Source organism: Ochlerotatus camptorhynchus, unplaced genomic scaffold, assembly GCF_037179485.1.
Source record: "Ochlerotatus camptorhynchus isolate MF236.1 unplaced genomic scaffold, CSIRO-AGI_Acam_v1.1 ptg000396l, whole genome shotgun sequence".
NCBI lineage: Eukaryota > Metazoa > Arthropoda > Insecta > Diptera > Culicidae > Ochlerotatus > Ochlerotatus camptorhynchus.
Window position 1 is genome coordinate 31,600 of NW_027040883.1, and position 19,950 is coordinate 51,549.

Here is a 19,950-nt window from a genome sequence, read left to right on the forward strand (position 1 = left end):
GTGCGCCTCGAAGATAGTTTGCAGTAGTGGAGATTGCTTCGCTTTGAACATTCAAAATTAATTGAACCCTCGATTAGTGCGGTGTTAGTTAACTATTCATGATTTGCTTGATCGAAAATTACACCTGCTCCAATAATAAATTGAAGTATCGTGAATGATAGTCATTTGGGATACAACGCCAAGTGAATTGAAATCGTGTACTCTGCTGGACAATTAGAGGATTAAGCACAATAACTGTAATATATATATGGATAGAGAGGATTCACGGAATTCGATAAGACTAGCTGACCCGCCCAAAAAGTGTATTCAAAGAGAAAGAAGAACTGCCATAGCTCGAGCTCATTAGAAATTTTCTCCCAGGATCTGATCAGAACCGTTTTCTAATCATTTATCATTCGCAATTCATTTTAGGCCGCTCCTTCGTCAGGGCTGTGTCCTTATCGCAAAATTTTTCTCTGGCCGAAGGAAAACGCGCCATTCATTTTGTTTCATCTCTTTTCATCCTCTCAATGCTCCTGGCTGGTCGACGCGTTTTTCAATGAATCTGTGTGAGAACCAGGATAGAGATGCTGCGTTTGTATTTTTCTCGCAAGAGCGACGAACATTCACACATAAATACAATCAAGGACGACATTTTTGCCATACTCACATTTTATAGTGTATCTTTATGAATGAGTCAAGACTGTGTGAAGTGCATTCGAGATAAACAACGTGGTAATATGTATTATACATTCTATTTAAAGGCCCACGCACATTGCATCTGTTGGTGATCCGTTGCAGTAAATCTGACAGTTAGACAATAGATTTGGTTGTCGGCCTAAACTTACTGGAAATTTCAATTTGAATGAACGCGTATGTACATAAAGGAAGCACACATTACGTCCTGAACTAACTTTATTCGGCTGGGGGTTCTTATTGACATGTGCGCAACAATAATACAGAAAATCTATGCTCTTATGCATTCAAATAAAACCGCAAACAAAAATAGTAACGCTGTCATAGCTAATAGGCAACTAGGGTGAGGTAGCAACAGGAAATGCAACATGTTCAAATGAACCATTTTGTCAAGCAGTTTAGGGATGGCTTTCAACAGAAATTTTTATTGTTCAGGTTAAACCAACTTTTTATCAGTGCGGTCAGGTCAGGTCTAAAAAAAACAAACGATCAAACCATTTCAAGCTGAACATTGCATTAGGTCCTAAGCAACATTGACAGATTCTCTTCGTCTACTTTCTCTTTGTATCTCCACGGCCATGTAAAGACATTTCCAAGTATTTTCAGCACACAGATAGATAAAAGAAGCTTTTATCTAGCATCTAATACGACAAACACAACAAGAAACGGTTTTGTGCTCAAGTTATTAACGAAAGAGAATGTCGATGCAGAGAATTGATCAATGTTACTTAGGACCTAGCTTTTTTTTTTACTCTTAACTGAATCAAAACAAAATACGGTTGAAAATGATGTACAACTGGATAGGGTGAATGCTTCCTGACCTTATAGTAATTAGTTTGTGTAGGCGAGCTCCGATTAGCTACATAAGAATTGTTAAGTTATAAAGACCGTTTCTATCGTTGGTTGTGATTTGATTGGTGTCAATTCAGTCAAGTCAGAGCTCGATCCAATATTACATAACGCAAAAATGGTGCCATTTTTTGCGTTACGTAATATTTGAACGGGCCCTCGGTTGTCACATCCACGGTTAACGCTGTTTTTGACGACTACCGATTAATGGGTTAAAAATACCCATTTCTGCTAAAAGTGCCCCTTTTCATTTAATGGGTACTATAAATGGGCAAATGCGCTCTCTGTCAAAATATTTTACAAATTTTCCTTAACTGATTTTGCCGGAAAATCGGTAAAAAATATGGAGAATTGATGCACTTGGTAATTTGATATTAATAAAATAAAACGTTGCAGAACATTAAACAAAATGTAGCTTTTCATCGAATTTTATTTCACGAGGAATAATATTATAATAAATCAAGAAATATATTTATTTATTACATTCGTTATCACTCATTTCGGCAATCAGTGATTCGGAAAAAGAAAAAATAGTCAACTGACGCATTGTGTCGTGCTTGCACGATTGATCGGTAACGGCCCGTTCAAATATTACGTAACGCAAAAAAGGCGTTTTACATACCCCAAAATCGCATTTTTTGCGTTACATAATATTTGAACGAACGGCGCCGGTGGTGTAGTCCTCCTCCTTCCTTCCTCCTTCTTCGCATTTCAAGCTTATTGCATATCGCATATTAGCTTATTGCGTGCTCTCAACTTAGTGTTCTAGATGCACTTTCACAGTTATTAATTGAGAACTTTCGATGCCTGTACCATTGTTGCATTAGTATAATTGTGTGGCAAGTCCAATCATACTTCTATGCCCAGGGAAGTCGAGAAATTTTCCAACCCGAAAAATTCCTAGACCGGACCGGGAATTGAACCCAGTCACCTCCAGCATGGTCTTGCTTTGTAGCTGCGCCTTTACCGACTGAGCTAAGGGAGGCCGGTGGTGTAGTGGTAAGCGGGATTACCTCTCACCCCAGCAGGCCTGGGTTCAATCCCAGTCGGCGCCGCCGGATGTTCTGAGATAACATCTCTGATCACGCCTTCCTTCGGAAGGGAAGTAAAGCCGTTGGTCCCCTGTTCATGAGTTGATGGGTCGATAGTTAGGGTCCAGGTGTGGGAGCTGCCTTCCTGGCGCGTCGGTAGCATTGGTGCTCAGCACGGAAAACAAGATCGACGGAAAACAAACCAAAGAAAAAAAAAATAATATTTGAACGGGCCTTAATGGGAGATGTTAAAATTCTAAGTAATTTTTCACCCAAAAGGCCAGAACAAATCACAAGTTTTTCTTTTGTCACTCGATGCTCGCACCACTTAAGGGGATGGAAATTAAAAATAAACAAAAAAAAACATTCAAAATTCGTTTTACATTACATATAAACCGTATATTTAAAGCGTTTACATTACTTCTTAGCCTTAGCTTTAGTCTTATACTTCTTTGCAGTCGTGATTTTTGACAATAATGCATAACAGAAATCACAAATGTTGACTTGGGTTATCAACAAGACGTTTCGCGCATAAGGGCCCATGCATTAATTATGTCACGAACAAAAAATTAACCCCTCCCCCCCTATCGTGACGTTTTTCATATACCTAATACATTGCTTGTCACAAAATCTTAGACCCCCCCCCCTTTAGAGCGTGACATAATATATGCATCAACCCTAAATGTGATTTTGGGGTTTTGATAAATTCCGGGTAAACCATCAAACGGAATATCAACCGGTGGAAATTAACGATTTTAAATTGGCTTACTACTTCACTAGCCTATTAGTTCCAAGTACATCCATAAGCATACCACATTGTAGTCGAAATTCTAGTACTTCACTATGATTGTTTTGACTCCAGAGGGGCAACAATCACGCATTTTGTCGTTGCTCACATCAATGTGATGAATATAGGGGCTAGGATGACTGAAACAGACTGCTCTTCTCACACTGCGAAGCAAGTGTGAAAGAATAAGCTGTTTTGTTCTGTCGTACCTCCGTCAGTTTAGCCGCTGTCAGTATGCCCAAAAATGTCAGATTGTCCAAAAATGTCAAAATTATGTGAGCTATAGTGCATCTATATGTGATTGACAGGGATTGAGCTCCCCTGTTTGACTCGCTAAGAAAGTTTGACAGATAAAATGAGGGGTTCAATATGTTTCGAGGGGTGCATCGATTAGCTTGGATAGTACCAGAGCTACACAGCAAAAAAAAAAATGTAAAATCGATCAACGTAATTCAAGCTGATGTATGAAATAATGATGTAATAGCAAAAAGCAGATACAATATTACATCAATGGATGTAATTTTGTTCGCAAAATCGATGAACATCGTACAATGTGATATTACACAACCGATAGATTGACCTGGTTGCAGCAGTTTCGATGTAATATTCAACAACTTTTTTTGCTGTGTAAGTAAAGCCCTCTGGTTTAAGTATGGACGACTGTCACCACACAACTGAAAAATCGATTCCGGCCGGTTCAACCTTCACGTATGGGTTCAGCAAGCTACTAGCTTATTTTTCAAAGATATGAGCCAAAATGCAATTTTGCTGAATCGAAAAACCAAACTTCTATGCAAATACGTATGCAAAACAACAATTCCATTACATCTACGACTATTTTCAAAAATGCATGCTTCAAAAAATGTACCATCACGTATGGATTCAGCAAGGTCCAACCTATAAAATCTAATCCTATTTTTCAAAGGACGGAGCCAAAATCCAACTTGGCTGAACAGGAAACCCGAACTTTCATCAAAATACGATTTGTTTTTAATTTAAACTCGGTTCTCACAAAAATTCAAAAAATCAACCCTCAGCAAGGTCCTTTCTATAAAATCGAAATTATTTTTTAAATATTGGAGCAGAAATTCAAATTGGCAGAACAGAAAATCAAAGTTTCTATGAAAATATGAATGAACCGGGGACCAACGGCAAGAAAATGCGAAACCGATTCTTTAAAGCTTAGGTTCGGGATATGTTGGTTCACTTCAGGGAAGCTTTGACAACAATAAAGGATTGAATAACATAACAGAAAGGTTTACACTTAGTTAGAAAAATGTTGATGACTTATTCGACTGAGTCTTGAATCTGCTTTGAAAAATATCACCTCAATTAGGAATTTCCTGAATCGGTTCTGATTTTATCTCACTACTAAAAATTTTAAACCAATTTTGAAAATATTTGATTTAGCTCGGAAATTGTTGAATCACTGTAGAAAAGAATTGAATAAATAAGTAGCAGCAGGTTTGTAGGTCATTTTTTTTAGATCGAATGCGAAAATCGGTCAACTGGGTAGGCTAGGCACATCGTAACACCGGGATGTTCTGATTAATAACAACTCTGATCACGCCTTCTTTCGGAAGGGAAGTAAAGCCGTTGGTCCCCGGTTCATGAGTTGATGGGTCGATAGGTAGGGTCCAGGTGTGGGAGCTGCCTCTCTGGCGTCGCACAGTGGGGAATCTCCATACAAGAAGGCGGCCAAAAATATTTTCGTTCTTTTTATGCATTTTTCTCTTGATTTATGATAGTATGGAAATTGTTAGCTTCAAGATGTTTTTGAAGTCATGTAATATATTTAGGTCTACAAAATTTCCTCAAGTTGAGATCTAGATGTCCTCTTGAATCAATGTGGTTTAACTCGTAAATTTTCGACGTATTTGACATGCCATCAGGTCCCTACTAATGATGTTTAATACCCCGGATAGATTACGGCTTATATCATGTAATATAGGCTGTCTTGCAATGAGCACTCATACATGAGATTTTCAGTGAAAACTAGATGTATAAGTGCTCATTGCAAGACAGCCTATATTACATGATATAAGCCATAGTCTGTACGGGGTATACCGCAATATGCATCTTAGGGGTCATGCAAAAACCACGTAGTCAATTTAGGGGGAGGGGACGAAAGACCACGATCCATACAAATTTTCAGAAATTTGTATGGACGTTTGACCACGTTGTGGAAAGAGGTTCAAAATCATAAAAAAAGGACAGCCCCGTAGAGTATAAGTGATCAAATACTAATTGCTGCCAAACTATTCTGGAGTTATGGTCATTGAGTAAGGTTAAATTATGTCGTAAACAATGTCCCGGAAATCTTTATGAGTTCAAGAAGTTCTGGTTATATGTAAATCACAGAATGGTATTCGGTGCCCTTCTCACTATTCTGGAGCAACTTTACAAGTCAAGGTCAAGGCCTTAAGCAATCACTCCTATTCTGTACATCGGGTTGACCTTCTGTCATTTGCGAGGCAATGAAAGTCACGCCTTGTGAGAAGACTCTGTGTCTTGAGGTGTCAATTCAGTCAAGTCAGAGCTCGATCCAATATTACATAACGCAAAAATGGTGCCATTTTTTGCGTTACGTAATATTTGAACGGGCCCTCGGTTGTCACATCCACGGTTAACGCTGTTTTTGACGACTACCGATTAATGGGTTAAAAATACCCATTTCTGCTAAAAGTGCCCCTTTTCATTTAATGGGTACTATAAATGGGCAAATGCGCTCTCTGTCAAAATATTTTACAAATTTTCCTTAACTGATTTTGCCGGAAAATCGGTAAAAAATATGGAGAATTGATGCACTTGGTAATTTGATATTAATAAAATAAAACGTTGCAGAACATTAAACAAAATGTAGCTTTTCATCGAATTTTATTTCACGAGGAATAATATTATAATAAATCAAGAAATATATTTATTTATTACATTCGTTATCACTCATTTCGGCAATCAGTGATTCGGAAAAAGAAAAAATAGTCAACTGACGCATTGTGTCGTGCTTGCACGATTGATCGGTAACGGCCCGTTCAAATATTACGTAACGCAAAAAAGGCGTTTTACATACCCCAAAATCGCATTTTTTGCGTTACATAATATTTGAACGAACGGCGCCGGTGGTGTAGTCCTCCTCCTTCCTTCCTCCTTCTTCGCATTTCAAGCTTATTGCATATCGCATATTAGCTTATTGCGTGCTCTCAACTTAGTGTTCTAGATGCACTTTCACAGTTATTAATTGAGAACTTTCGATGCCTGTACCATTGTTGCATTAGTATAATTGTGTGGCAAGTCCAATCATACTTCTATGCCCAGGGAAGTCGAGAAATTTTCCAACCCGAAAAGTTCCTAGACCGGACCGGGAATTGAACCCAGTCACCTCCAGCATGGTCTTGCTTTGTAGCTGCGCCTTTACCGACTGAGCTAAGGGAGGCCGGTGGTGTAGTGGTAAGCGGGATTACCTCTCACCCCAGCAGGCCTGGGTTCAATCCCAGTCGGCGCCGCCGGATGTTCTGAGATAACATCTCTGATCACGCCTTCCTTCGGAAGGGAAGTAAAGCCGTTGGTCCCCTGTTCATGAGTTGATGGGTCGATAGTTAGGGTCCAGGTGTGGGAGCTGCCTTCCTGGCGCGTCGGTAGCATTGGTGCTCAGCACGGAAAACAAGATCGACGGAAAACAAACCAAAGAAAAAAAAAATAATATTTGAACGGGCCTTAATGGGAGATGTTAAAATTCTAAGTAATTTTTCACCCAAAAGGCCAGAACAAATCACAAGTTTTTCTTTTGTCACTCGATGCTCGCACCACTTAAGGGGATGGAAATTAAAAATAAACAAAAAAAAAACATTCAAAATTCGTTTTACATTACATATAAACCGTATATTTAAAGCGTTTACATTACTTCTTAGCCTTAGCTTTAGTCTTATACTTCTTTGCAGTCGTGATTTTTGACAATAATGCATAACAGAAATCACAAATGTTGACTTGGGTTATCAACAAGACGTTTCGCGCATAAGGGCCCATGCATTAATTATGTCACGAACAAAAAATTAACCCCTCCCCCCCTATCGTGACGTTTTTCATATACCTAATACATTGCTTGTCACAAAATCTTAGACCCCCCCCCTTTAGAGCGTGACATAATATATGCATCAACCCTAAATGTGATTTTGGGGTTTTGATAAATTCCGGGTAAACCATCAAACGGAATATCAACCGGTGGAAATTAACGATTTTAAATTGGCTTACTACTTCACTAGCCTATTAGTTCCAAGTACATCCATAAGCATACCACATTGTAGTCGAAATTCTAGTACTTCACTATGATTGTTTTGACTCCAGAGGGGCAACAATCACGCATTTTGTCGTTGCTCACATCAATGTGATGAATATAGGGGCTAGGATGACTGAAACAGACTGCTCTTCTCACACTGCGAAGCAAGTGTGAAAGAATAAGCTGTTTTGTTCTGTCGTACCTCCGTCAGTTTAGCCGCTGTCAGTATGCCCAAAAATGTCAGATTGTCCAAAAATGTCAAAATTATGTGAGCTATAGTGCATCTATATGTGATTGACAGGGATTGAGCTCCCCTGTTTGACTCGCTAAGAAAGTTTGACAGATAAAATGAGGGGTTCAATATGTTTCGAGGGGTGCATCGATTAGCTTGGATAGTACCAGAGCTACACAGCAAAAAAAAAAATGTAAAATCGATCAACGTAATTCAAGCTGATGTATGAAATAATGATGTAATAGCAAAAAGCAGATACAATATTACATCAATGGATGTAATTTTGTTCGCAAAATCGATGAACATCGTACAATGTGATATTACACAACCGATAGATTGACCTGGTTGCAGCAGTTTCGATGTAATATTCAACAACTTTTTTTGCTGTGTAAGTAAAGCCCTCTGGTTTAAGTATGGACGACTGTCACCACACAACTGAAAAATCGATTCCGGCCGGTTCAACCTTCACGTATGGGTTCAGCAAGCTACTAGCTTATTTTTCAAAGATATGAGCCAAAATGCAATTTTGCTGAATCGAAAAACCAAACTTCTATGCAAATACGTATGCAAAACAACAATTCCATTACATCTACGACTATTTTCAAAAATGCATGCTTCAAAAAATGTACCATCACGTATGGATTCAGCAAGGTCCAACCTATAAAATCTAATCCTATTTTTCAAAGGACGGAGCCAAAATCCAACTTGGCTGAACAGGAAACCCGAACTTTCATCAAAATACGATTTGTTTTTAATTTAAACTCGGTTCTCACAAAAATTCAAAAAATCAACCCTCAGCAAGGTCCTTTCTATAAAATCGAAATTATTTTTTAAATATTGGAGCAGAAATTCAAATTGGCAGAACAGAAAATCAAAGTTTCTATGAAAATATGAATGAACCGGGGACCAACGGCAAGAAAATGCGAAACCGATTCTTTAAAGCTTAGGTTCGGGATATGTTGGTTCACTTCAGGGAAGCTTTGACAACAATAAAGGATTGAATAACATAACAGAAAGGTTTACACTTAGTTAGAAAAATGTTGATGACTTATTCGACTGAGTCTTGAATCTGCTTTGAAAAATATCACCTCAATTAGGAATTTCCTGAATCGGTTCTGATTTTATCTCACTACTAAAAATTTTAAACCAATTTTGAAAATATTTGATTTAGCTCGGAAATTGTTGAATCACTGTAGAAAAGAATTGAATAAATAAGTAGCAGCAGGTTTGTAGGTCATTTTTTTTAGATCGAATGCGAAAATCGGTCAACTGGGTAGGCTAGGCACATCGTAACACCGGGATGTTCTGATTAATAACAACTCTGATCACGCCTTCTTTCGGAAGGGAAGTAAAGCCGTTGGTCCCCGGTTCATGAGTTGATGGGTCGATAGGTAGGGTCCAGGTGTGGGAGCTGCCTCTCTGGCGTCGCACAGTGGGGAATCTCCATACAAGAAGGCGGCCAAAAATATTTTCGTTCTTTTTATGCATTTTTCTCTTGATTTATGATAGTATGGAAATTGTTAGCTTCAAGATGTTTTTGAAGTCATGTAATATATTTAGGTCTACAAAATTTCCTCAAGTTGAGATCTAGATGTCCTCTTGAATCAATGTGGTTTAACTCGTAAATTTTCGACGTATTTGACATGCCATCAGGTCCCTACTAATGATGTTTAATACCCCGGATAGATTACGGCTTATATCATGTAATATAGGCTGTCTTGCAATGAGCACTCATACATGAGATTTTCAGTGAAAACTAGATGTATAAGTGCTCATTGCAAGACAGCCTATATTACATGATATAAGCCATAGTCTGTACGGGGTATACCGCAATATGCATCTTAGGGGTCATGCAAAAACCACGTAGTCAATTTAGGGGGAGGGGACGAAAGACCACGATCCATACAAATTTTCAGAAATTTGTATGGACGTTTGACCACGTTGTGGAAAGAGGTTCAAAATCATAAAAAAAGGACAGCCCCGTAGAGTATAAGTGATCAAATACTAATTGCTGCCAAACTATTCTGGAGTTATGGTCATTGAGTAAGGTTAAATTATGTCGTAAACAATGTCCCGGAAATCTTTATGAGTTCAAGAAGTTCTGGTTATATGTAAATCACAGAATGGTATTCGGTGCCCTTCTCACTATTCTGGACCAACTTTACAAGTCAAGGTCAAGGCCTTAAGCAATCACTCCTATTCTGTACATCGGGTTGACCTTCTGTCATTTGCGAGGCAATGAAAGTCACGCCTTGTGAGAAGACTCTACATTTGATTTACATGGAGAGTCATCTCACAAAGTGACTTTTATTGTCTCGTAAGCTAAAGAGAGACGATGCGATACGTTGAATTGGGGTAAATATCTTGACTATCTTTGAAAAAGATCCCCAATATTTTTTAATTGATTATCATTGTTTTAATGTTAAGCAATCACAATCGAATCTTTGATAGTCTTCTGAAATTTTACGGAAGCATTCATCTCTTTTGAAAAGCTCTTTTTTTTTCTTGGTAAAGTGGTTGGGTAAGTGTGCGAAAACATAAAGTTTTAATTTTTTGTTAGCTTTTATATTTATTCACACATTTTCTACATTTGCATCTTCAACAAAGTCATCGTCAATTTCATCAACGTCACTCAATAATAATTCTTCTAATGCTGTTCACTCTGAAGTTGTTTCTGTTGAAATGTTATTATTCTTAAATACAAGAAATGGCTGTACAACTGCGGGATATTCATGAATTGATTTTTTATGTACTCGATTACTAAAATAAAGCGAGCTTACGAAAGGATCAGAGGCATTCATGGCTCTTATGAAAACATCATGTAAATTTTCCACTCTTGATCTTTTCCTAGCATGATGGGTTCGACTTTTTTTTTTCAAGTGTTTGTGCTGGCATTTGGCTGCTTCTTCGGCTAGTATTCCAAGTGGTGCTGGAGAATGGATCACTATATCTCCTGCATGAGCGAGTACTTTATGCACTGTAGCTGGAATTTTATACCAACTATATAATTGTAGATATAGACGATACGTTTCTTTGCAATATGTGTCTAGTATTTCGGGGTTGATCGGTTCTTGGCAATTTATTGCAATCAAAATGTTTTGAAATCTTTCTATAAGTTCCACGTTGATATCCAAAACGCTACTCAGCAATTGAGGATTTGAGAATGTTCGTCGGCAAACGTTTCCAGTTGTGCTGATTCCTGCTCCACCCGCTCTTGGTTGATCCACCCTGACACCAAACGCTTCATACAGTCTATTCTGAATGTTGTTTTTCATTTTTTGTACTCTTCTTTAAAAGCTTTTGTTATATAATATATTTTTGAAGTCCACTCTGTATGATATGTGTAATACACATTCGAAAAAACGCATCCACGCATGCAAAGGTGAAATTCCATGTTCTTCTTGCTACCAAAAGTGCTTTTTCTATCGAATCCACTTTTGGATCGATCAATTCGTCGTTCATTTTCCGCTGTTTACTACGCTTGCTTGATACATCGAATTGTTTTGATCGTCGTCCACGTCCCGATGAAGTTGAAGGTTCTGGTTCGATTTCCACGAATATTTCCATGTTAAACTGCACGTCAAGAAAATCCTTATTAACAAACTCAAAACGCTCATTGTGTATGTTAGCCTTTTCCCATAGATGTCAGAATTTTAAGCCAATATTTTTTTTTAATTTTTGCTTCAGCTGCAGTTATTTGTTTTTTTTTTCACTCGGAAGTTTTCGCAGATGTACTCAAATGCCTTTTCAATTCTCTGAGTTTGCTGCCCTGGGGCTCTCAGAATACTAATAATTTTTCGGTTCTCCATATAATCTTTGAAAAATCACTCCTCACACTAACATGCTTCATATGAATCACTTCATGTTTTATATGCATGTAGGTACGTACGGTGAATTTCTATCGATACCTAAGACGTGTGGAATAGTATTTCACTGTATGAATCATAATACCAATTCTGGTTTTGAACATAATAATACAGATTCTACCTATCTCGATATTGACGGCAGAACCGAGTTGAAAGAATAATGTTGTTTTTGGTACAGGAAGCTAAATTACTAACATGCGCCGGGAAAGCGCTCTATTATAACTGATCTTTTCAACTGTGGTACAACATCATTGTGTATCAACTTGGCCGTAAATTTAAGTAAATAATAGGTTTGTTTCCGCACATGCTTTAGCGCTTCCGCTGTATGTTGCAGTAAAATAAGAATCTGGTAAAACCTAATAAAGTAAGTTAAAAACATTTTGGACTTACTAATCTTGGTTTTCCCAGGCTATTTTACAGTATCTTATAGCAACAGCAGAAAAAAAAGGTACGTGAACAGACCTTATGTTTGCCCGAGATCAAGCTGCCAAATATCTGATTTATCACTAATTATAATTGTTAAGTCAAATATATTCAATATAGTCATAAGTTCATTTGCGCAGCTAATTTTTTTTTGCAAGTCATTCTAGGTACTCTAAAGATAATCGTGGATGTTGTCCCGACTGTAAACAATTAAAAAAATTTTTTGGCAATGAACATTTAAGCTGAAAAAAAACTTTTTTTTTTGTGGGTCTATATTGCATGCTTTTTCTAATTTATTATAATAAATAATACATACCATTTGAAAGCTTAACATTTAAGCTTTCAGCTACATCTTATTCCTAAGCACTAGGTTGTTTCAGTTTAGAGAAATTAAGTTTTAAATATATTCACAAAAATGGCGGGTAACCAACTGTATTACCTTTTCCACAGTAATAGAGTCGGTTTTGAGAATTCTTTTTGTGGGATTTTATGCATCAAATAGTCTTCTTTCGATAACAGATTACAGAATCCGGTCTTCTTCTTATTGGCCACCTCAATCCCCATAGTGCGTCGGTGCATTGGTGCTCAGCACGGAAAACAAGACCGACGGAAAACAAATCAAGGAAAAAAAGGAGGTTGACTTAACTGTAATTTTTCTGTAACATTTCGCTGAAAAAAGTTTTCATATTGTTTCCCTTAGGAACGCACGTAATATTTTTCCAAAAAACAAATTTAATGATTTTTATCTGAATATCACATAGCATAATAAATGCTATGTGAATAATCATATAGATTTCATTGGACACATAAGGTTCATGTTATTTAGTGGTGCAATTTCCAATTATGGGATCACATGAAAATTATATGAAATTCACATGGATATTTTCCACGGGCTATGTGATTTATTTTATGATTGTTCGGGTTCGGATGTATTGTGCGTTGGTCTCAGAGGGCTGGGCACCTTGACTGATTATATGAACATATTTTTTTAATATTTTTTTTACTTAGACTTATTAATAAAGTAATCCGTAGAACAAAACTTGTTCAACACAAAACGCTCTATCTTTACATGTATGTATTTATTTTTGCAAATACTTAAATATTGCCGTTATCAAAGTTGTCTTGCCCCTTGGTAGGCCTATCGATTTTTGAATGCACAATACACAGACTGAAGAGATTTCATAATATCGAATACATAGAAAAATCAAAAATATATTCATGTTTCAATCGTAGAGTCATCGGCATAGACCGAAAATTGGTAGCATAGCCCTAATCACATGGTTTGCGGCAACCTACATCTTCCTCAGCTTGATAGTGAATAAGAGTATTCCGTGACTTAATCTTAAAGCAGAATTCCCATATGAAACACCTAGTGCAGTGACAAGCAATCATCTGATAAAAAAAAGTGTCAAGAACAAAGCTTATCGGGACAGACAGTGAACATTGAACATTACTTCGCGTGAATAGTGTGTATATCAAAAGTCGCCAAAATAAAGCTCAAAATGGATGGTGCAACTGTGAGCCCAATGCCAGAGGCTCCGTTAGCAATGATGGAGGTTGAAAAGACGCCACCAAGAAGTCCCAGCGCCCACGACATGCCTCCACCACCAGATGAGAAGTAAGTATATTCAAACTTCAAAGATGGATTTGGTGATTAACTATAAATCATGGACATTGTGGTACACTTAGCATTCGATTATTTAATTTTATTATTCAATTTCATATTTTGCTATGTCAGACTTATAAAGTAGCACACAGAGAAAAATTCTGAATTTTTTTGGTGGTTTAAATATCCATGCACGGAAATATTCATGCATGTAAACTCCGTAATAAACAAATACCATAAACGAACGGTAACCCAGATGGTAGAACTATCCCATAAATGATATGCATACCCCGAACACGTTGTTAAGCTCTTTCTTATGGTTATTTTTATTATAGCTTCCTTTTTACGTAAACTAGCAACTTGCAAAAAATGCTGAATATAAAACTGGACAATATTTGGAATATTTCACGAAATGTCTCATAACTTTACACGTTCTAAAATTTAAACTTGTATGATATAAGACGCTCCATTCATGTGCATCAAAGCCAAACGAAGAAAATTTATGTAAATTATGGATTTTGCTCCACCAAGCTCATTCGATTCAAAATTAGCACCTAATCATTCTCCCAAAATATGAGTTTATTTGAATGCGAACTCATACTGCACTGGCACTTTGAAGCTTATATGTAAATAACTATTGGAAAAGTGAACTTTTTGTTCTAATCTCCTCCAAATATACTACATTAACAATATAGTTCACTCTTAGATGTTAGGAGACATAAATTTTCTGTTCGACACATCACCTAATGTTAGAAAAAGCATGGTGAGTACATATAGATGTTCTAATGTATCAAATTCATGATTCGGCCATGTTGGATTTTTGTATGGATAGCGACCTAGTATGTTTACAATTTGCTCTAAAACCTCATTTTTCCTTTCATTGACAAAGCTACATTACCATACCCACTATGAGAAAGGCAACCAACATGCATTTGATTAAAGTCGAGGAGTGAGTGAGTTGCAAGTAATATACATGATAATCCTTCGTAATGTTTATAGAATACAATTGCTGCCATTACTGATGCAAAGGCGCGCTTTTTTGTCAAAAATTGTGTCTCCAAAAAACAAAATAGGGAACTATATCGTAGAGGTAACTCTAAGACTAGCAGGTCCCTAAGAAACGAGCTCAAATTTTTGGCTCAGCTCTGGTACTATCTTCGGTCCCAAGCTAATCGATTCACCCCTCGAAACATAGGAAAATCCACGAACCCCTCATTTTATCTGTCAATCTTTCATAGATAATCAAAACAAACAAAGTGTAGTACAAGAATTTCGACTAGAATGGGGTACGTTAATCGATGTACTTGTGAGCGTTGGGCTAGTCAAGTAGTGATCCAAATTAAAATCGTTATCCACCGGTTGACTATATTGTTAATACAGTATATTGGCCTTTATTTTAATTATTTACGGGAAAGCATAATATCTGTTCTTATGTAAAATTATTCTGAAATCTATTTTTTGGTTAGACTTCAAGGTAATTAGTTATAAGTTGACTTCAAAGCCAATATCTTTCTGATATGATTAATCGACTGCTTTCAGGGTAACACTGCATCTTGCACTTAAGACATAGTAGCCTCAGTAGCCTGGATTTTTTCCCTATTCTCCGCGCCAAGCACACCAATGTGGCGTTATTGAAGCATCAATGAGCGATGATGTGGCGTTATTTTCAGGAGCTTGGTCGGGTTGCGCCTGGTGAATTGTGAAAAACAGCTTTTAAATCATGATGGAATTCGGTAGAGACTATTTAAAAGAATAATGATATGGGTAATGGCTCTAATGTTGGCCTATGGGTCTAAAATTACTATGGAAAATTTGGCCGAATGCCATTTCACCGAACGTCATTTCCCCGAAAGCCTTTGTGTTACTGAGTTAGCAACTGCAACCACACCACCCCCCACCACCCTACCCCCCTCTGGCTACGCCTATGACGGACAGTACTCGATCTCGGTAAAATATAACATATGCTTTATCCACGATTGAAATCATAGTTTAGTACTGCCATAGACATCATTCCATTTTAATAGCTCCACGTCACCGGGGTTGAACGATCGTCGTTTGTAATAGTCTTTTTTTGTAAGGGGTTTTGTAGCCTAGTGGCGACCGTTTTTTGCTAACTAAACAGATGATCGTGGATTTTATCCCAGGACTTTATACATCACTAGGTTGGACAATACAATAGAACCGCATCATTTGCTTATCGAGCCTTCGCAAATTTTATTCGAGTGAATATCGAGAAACAATACATTCTATCAAAACTATGCTCACATTACTTATCAACAAGAATGCTTTGTGGTGACACAGAGGTAAACACGATCCCCACAACAAGGTCACTCTAATATTTCTTCCCCACTCCCACCTGTCTGAACGTGGCTGGCGCCGTTATTGATCTTTGATTTTTGGAGTTAAGGAAACTTGTACAGTGAGAATGGGCGGTCACTCCCAGCACCATGGAGTTTATTAATTGTGTAACTTTACTGATTCTGATCAATAACGGAATAACAACTATTGATATGTTTAGTCAGTCTAAGTTATGTACTACACATCTAAAAAAAAGTAGTGTAAATTTCCGTTACTATGATGCACATAAATGGAGCGTCATATATCATACAAGTTTAGATTATAGATCGTGTAAATTTATGAGACATGTCATGTAATATCCCATATATTGTATGCAACTGTCCACTTTTGTTTGCAACATTTCTTTCAAGTTGTTAGTTTACGTGAAAAGGTAGTTTACATGTATGAATGTTTGCATGCATGGATGTTTACATCGCCAGTAAAAATCAGAATGTTTTGGTGTGTACATTAGGAAAAGTTATATTAAATACATTATATTGCATAAAAACTATAAAACCTAAGGGAACTTCATCATTCGAAAGCATTTTCGCAGCAATGCTGAACTGGTATTAAAGAGGTAAAAACTTTATAGCGAGAATTGCTTTTATAACTAGGGTAGGTGTTCCAATAATAGTGGTGTACCTATAGTTGCGGTATGAAGGTTGTGCCGAAATAGTGAGGAGGACCCGGATAAGATTATTTTTCATCGGTAGCTCTCCTAAAATAAAGCATGTTTGCATATTTCAAATATAAAATATACCCGAAATAGACGGAAAATAATTAATTTTCCTTAAGATTTTCACTCCTTTGCACCTATAGTTGGGGTAGTGTTCCTATAATAGTGGAACCCATAAGAAACCAACGCATTCAATTATTATAGGAACCAAAGTTAGCAACTACCACAACTACTGGAACAGTGTTTCAGTGAGTTTTCTAAAATTGTATGCAATTTTATTACAATGTAATATTTTTCTATCAAAAAAGAGGTTGAAAGCTATAGATTGACGTATAACAATTGTGTGTACATCGTATATTAGTTTTTTAATTAATAAATTGGCTTAGTACCTCCACTACTGGCTCACCCACCCTACTTGTACATCGGCTGTATTAATATCAATTGAATTTATCATAGTCACGCACCACGGGTAACATCTTTTATCTGAAAGGCAACACAGTGTCATAACATCAGATAAGGATGTTGCTAATTTAAGTAGCGGGAGCAAACAACGTGATGCTGCAGCACAGCGAGTGATAAAAGACATCGTCGTCTCATGATTTCAAGTACCGATTTTATGTGCCACACAGTGCGGTAAGCTATAGACAAAAGTCGATAAACTAAATGTTTCCTATAATTTAATATCTAATATATTACGCTTTCCAAATGTATAGTACAATCAGAGATGCCAGATTTACAAACATGTCTGTGAATTTACAGACTTTTATTTTTTTCACAGACATTTTTTTCGTTACAGAGCATTTCTAGCTCAAATCGTTAAAAAAAATGTCAATTTTGTCTCGACCCCTTCTGATTTGAATGAAACATTGCTCACGTGTTCGCTGCTACTAATGGTTGCATTTTTCATTTAAATATGATTTTTTCCTCCAGAGTAACTTTTGAAAAGGGCGTATAAAAAAATTGATTATTTTTTTCTCCAAAAAATCATAACTTGAAAACTATTGATCTGATCAAAACGGCATATGAGAAGAAGTTTTAGGTAATTAAATTATCTTTGCGGAAAAAATACACTGAAAGAAAAAACTTCGTAAATTAGTATTTAAAAAACGTACAACGATGATTATCTCAAAACACCCCCCCTTCGATCTTTATAATTTTTTTTTTCAAGAAAATTGATGGAATACCCTTAAATTTCATGAAAAGTGTATGCTGGTAACTTTCTTAAAAAGAAAGCTATAAGTTTTTAAATTTTTGTTGATTTTTACAAGTTGATGAAAATGCATATTTTTTTATAAAATAATAATTTATTTGGATTTTACGCATAATTTTCAATAACTTTGCATATATAAATTTTTTTCCTAAGTCCAGCCGTTCACAAGTTAATGCGAATTAAAAATATATAATTATAACAATTTTCAACATATTAGGCCATTTTCAAATGTTCGTCGAGATGTCCAGCAACGAGATTTTATTTCATGATTGTATATTAAAAACCAAACAATTCATTCTCAGATATTAATTAATTAATTTAGCTTTATTTAGGAGGCTTTCAGCCTTAGGCTGGTTCGCCTCCGAATAATTCTCAGATATGGTAGCTGTCAGACTTACCCGTTTCTATCTAGAGGCAGCGGAAGAGAAGCACGTTGATGTGGTCAAATGAAAGATTTGTTGAGATAAGAAACAGTATATATTTATTATTTTATTTTACAACTCATATTATTTGAATACATTGAATAATTTGGGTGTATCGTTTGAATTAGAGAATATTTTTACTGCAATTTGGTTGTTTGAAACTGGAATATAGCAATGATATTTTCGAGTTCCAGGAATTGGTTTCACTTTCTTAAAAATTGGATCAAATTCCGTGTCAGCCTTTTTGTATTCTTCCGTAGAAACATAACAAAATGACATTTTTGTTTGAAGATCTTCTTTACGACTATTTGCCCAGTCGTACAGTTGTTTAGGGTTCGTTATAGGGTGCTCGTGTTGCTTAGCTAAACTTGCTCTGGTTGCCATTCTCTTAAGGGTACCGCCAATCGCATCACAAGGACCTTTGCCGTGTGAAGTTGCAAAAAAATGCCATTCCATTTCTACATTATGCTTATCTTTAAATCCACAAAGGCTAGCAAATTTTTTTATGTTTTTGTATTGTGATGCTGCTCTATCTAACATAAAAATACACTTTTGGACTGTTATTTGCGACTTTAAAAATTCTAATAATTTTGAGATAAACAACTGAACTGCTACTGTGTCATGCTTTGAAATTGATTTAGGTAGAGGTTTACAACACTTGAAATTGTTATCCATCGTAAAAAACTACTTGCTTTTTAACTTGAAACGCTAAGAGAGATGAACTGAATGGAACAGGTGAAGAACTTGACTTAAATGATCTTTATTTCTTGTATTGTGTGGTTTACATGTATACCTTATCAAGTGACACAGATGCGTCTTTTCAGCTTTAGTTCCTTTTCAATTAAAATTATTATTAATTACAGTTTTTAGTCCTATCAGGCCTGTTTTAAGAATGACAACCTTGGTGGGATTGGTTTGTTTAAAATTTGAAAAAAAGGAGACTACTTATAACTACTATTTACAACTAAAACTAACCTACAACTACTATATACATGTTCTGATAAAATACATTTTTGTGCAAATTTAGTCTTAATTTCGTTAATTCGGGAATCTATTTTGGCAATGCCTGCCTCTTCATGTAAATTTGTTATTCTAGTGTCGAAAGGACGATCAAGAACCATCCTCAGCACTCTATTCTGAGTGATTTGGATTTTGTTCCTGTGAGTCTGTGCACATGATTCCCACAGGGGAGCTGCATAGAGGATCGCAGGTGCTATGATTTGTTTGTAGACAGCCAGTTTTTTCACCCTTGAGAGGCGGGATCTGCGGCAAATCAGCGGATACAGAACAGGTGAAGAACGTCCCAATATATATATATATATATATATATATATATATATGTAGCAGAATAATTACAATGTTGACATTATACCTATCTTCATTAGGTACAATTGATTATAGCAAACTTTTTTAAGTGTGAGTGTAAGAAGCCTCCACGGGGTGCCTTTTTATGTAGTTGTGATATCGCGGGATGAGCTCTTAAGGCACAATATGGTATACGTCAGAGAAGTACCTAGAGAATTTATCTCAATTACAGGTTTAATAACATATTTGTTTACCTGT

At 36.5% G+C, this 19,950-nt stretch overlaps 1 protein-coding gene across 2 annotated transcripts in view; it reads left to right on the forward strand.

The window, feature by feature from the left end:
* nemy (no extended memory) overlaps positions 1-19,950 on the forward strand; it is an 82,881-nt gene continuing 62,931 nt past the window's right edge. The window contains exons 1-2 of one of the 2 annotated variants that reach the window (XM_065233290.1): positions 1-236; positions 13,444-13,754. In XM_065233290.1, the coding sequence (XP_065089362.1) occupies positions 13,639-13,754 (116 nt within the window). In that variant the 5' untranslated portion in view covers positions 1-236; positions 13,444-13,638. The remainder of the gene's footprint in view (positions 237-13,443; positions 13,755-19,950) is intronic. The other variant, XM_065233291.1, reaches the window with a different exon arrangement.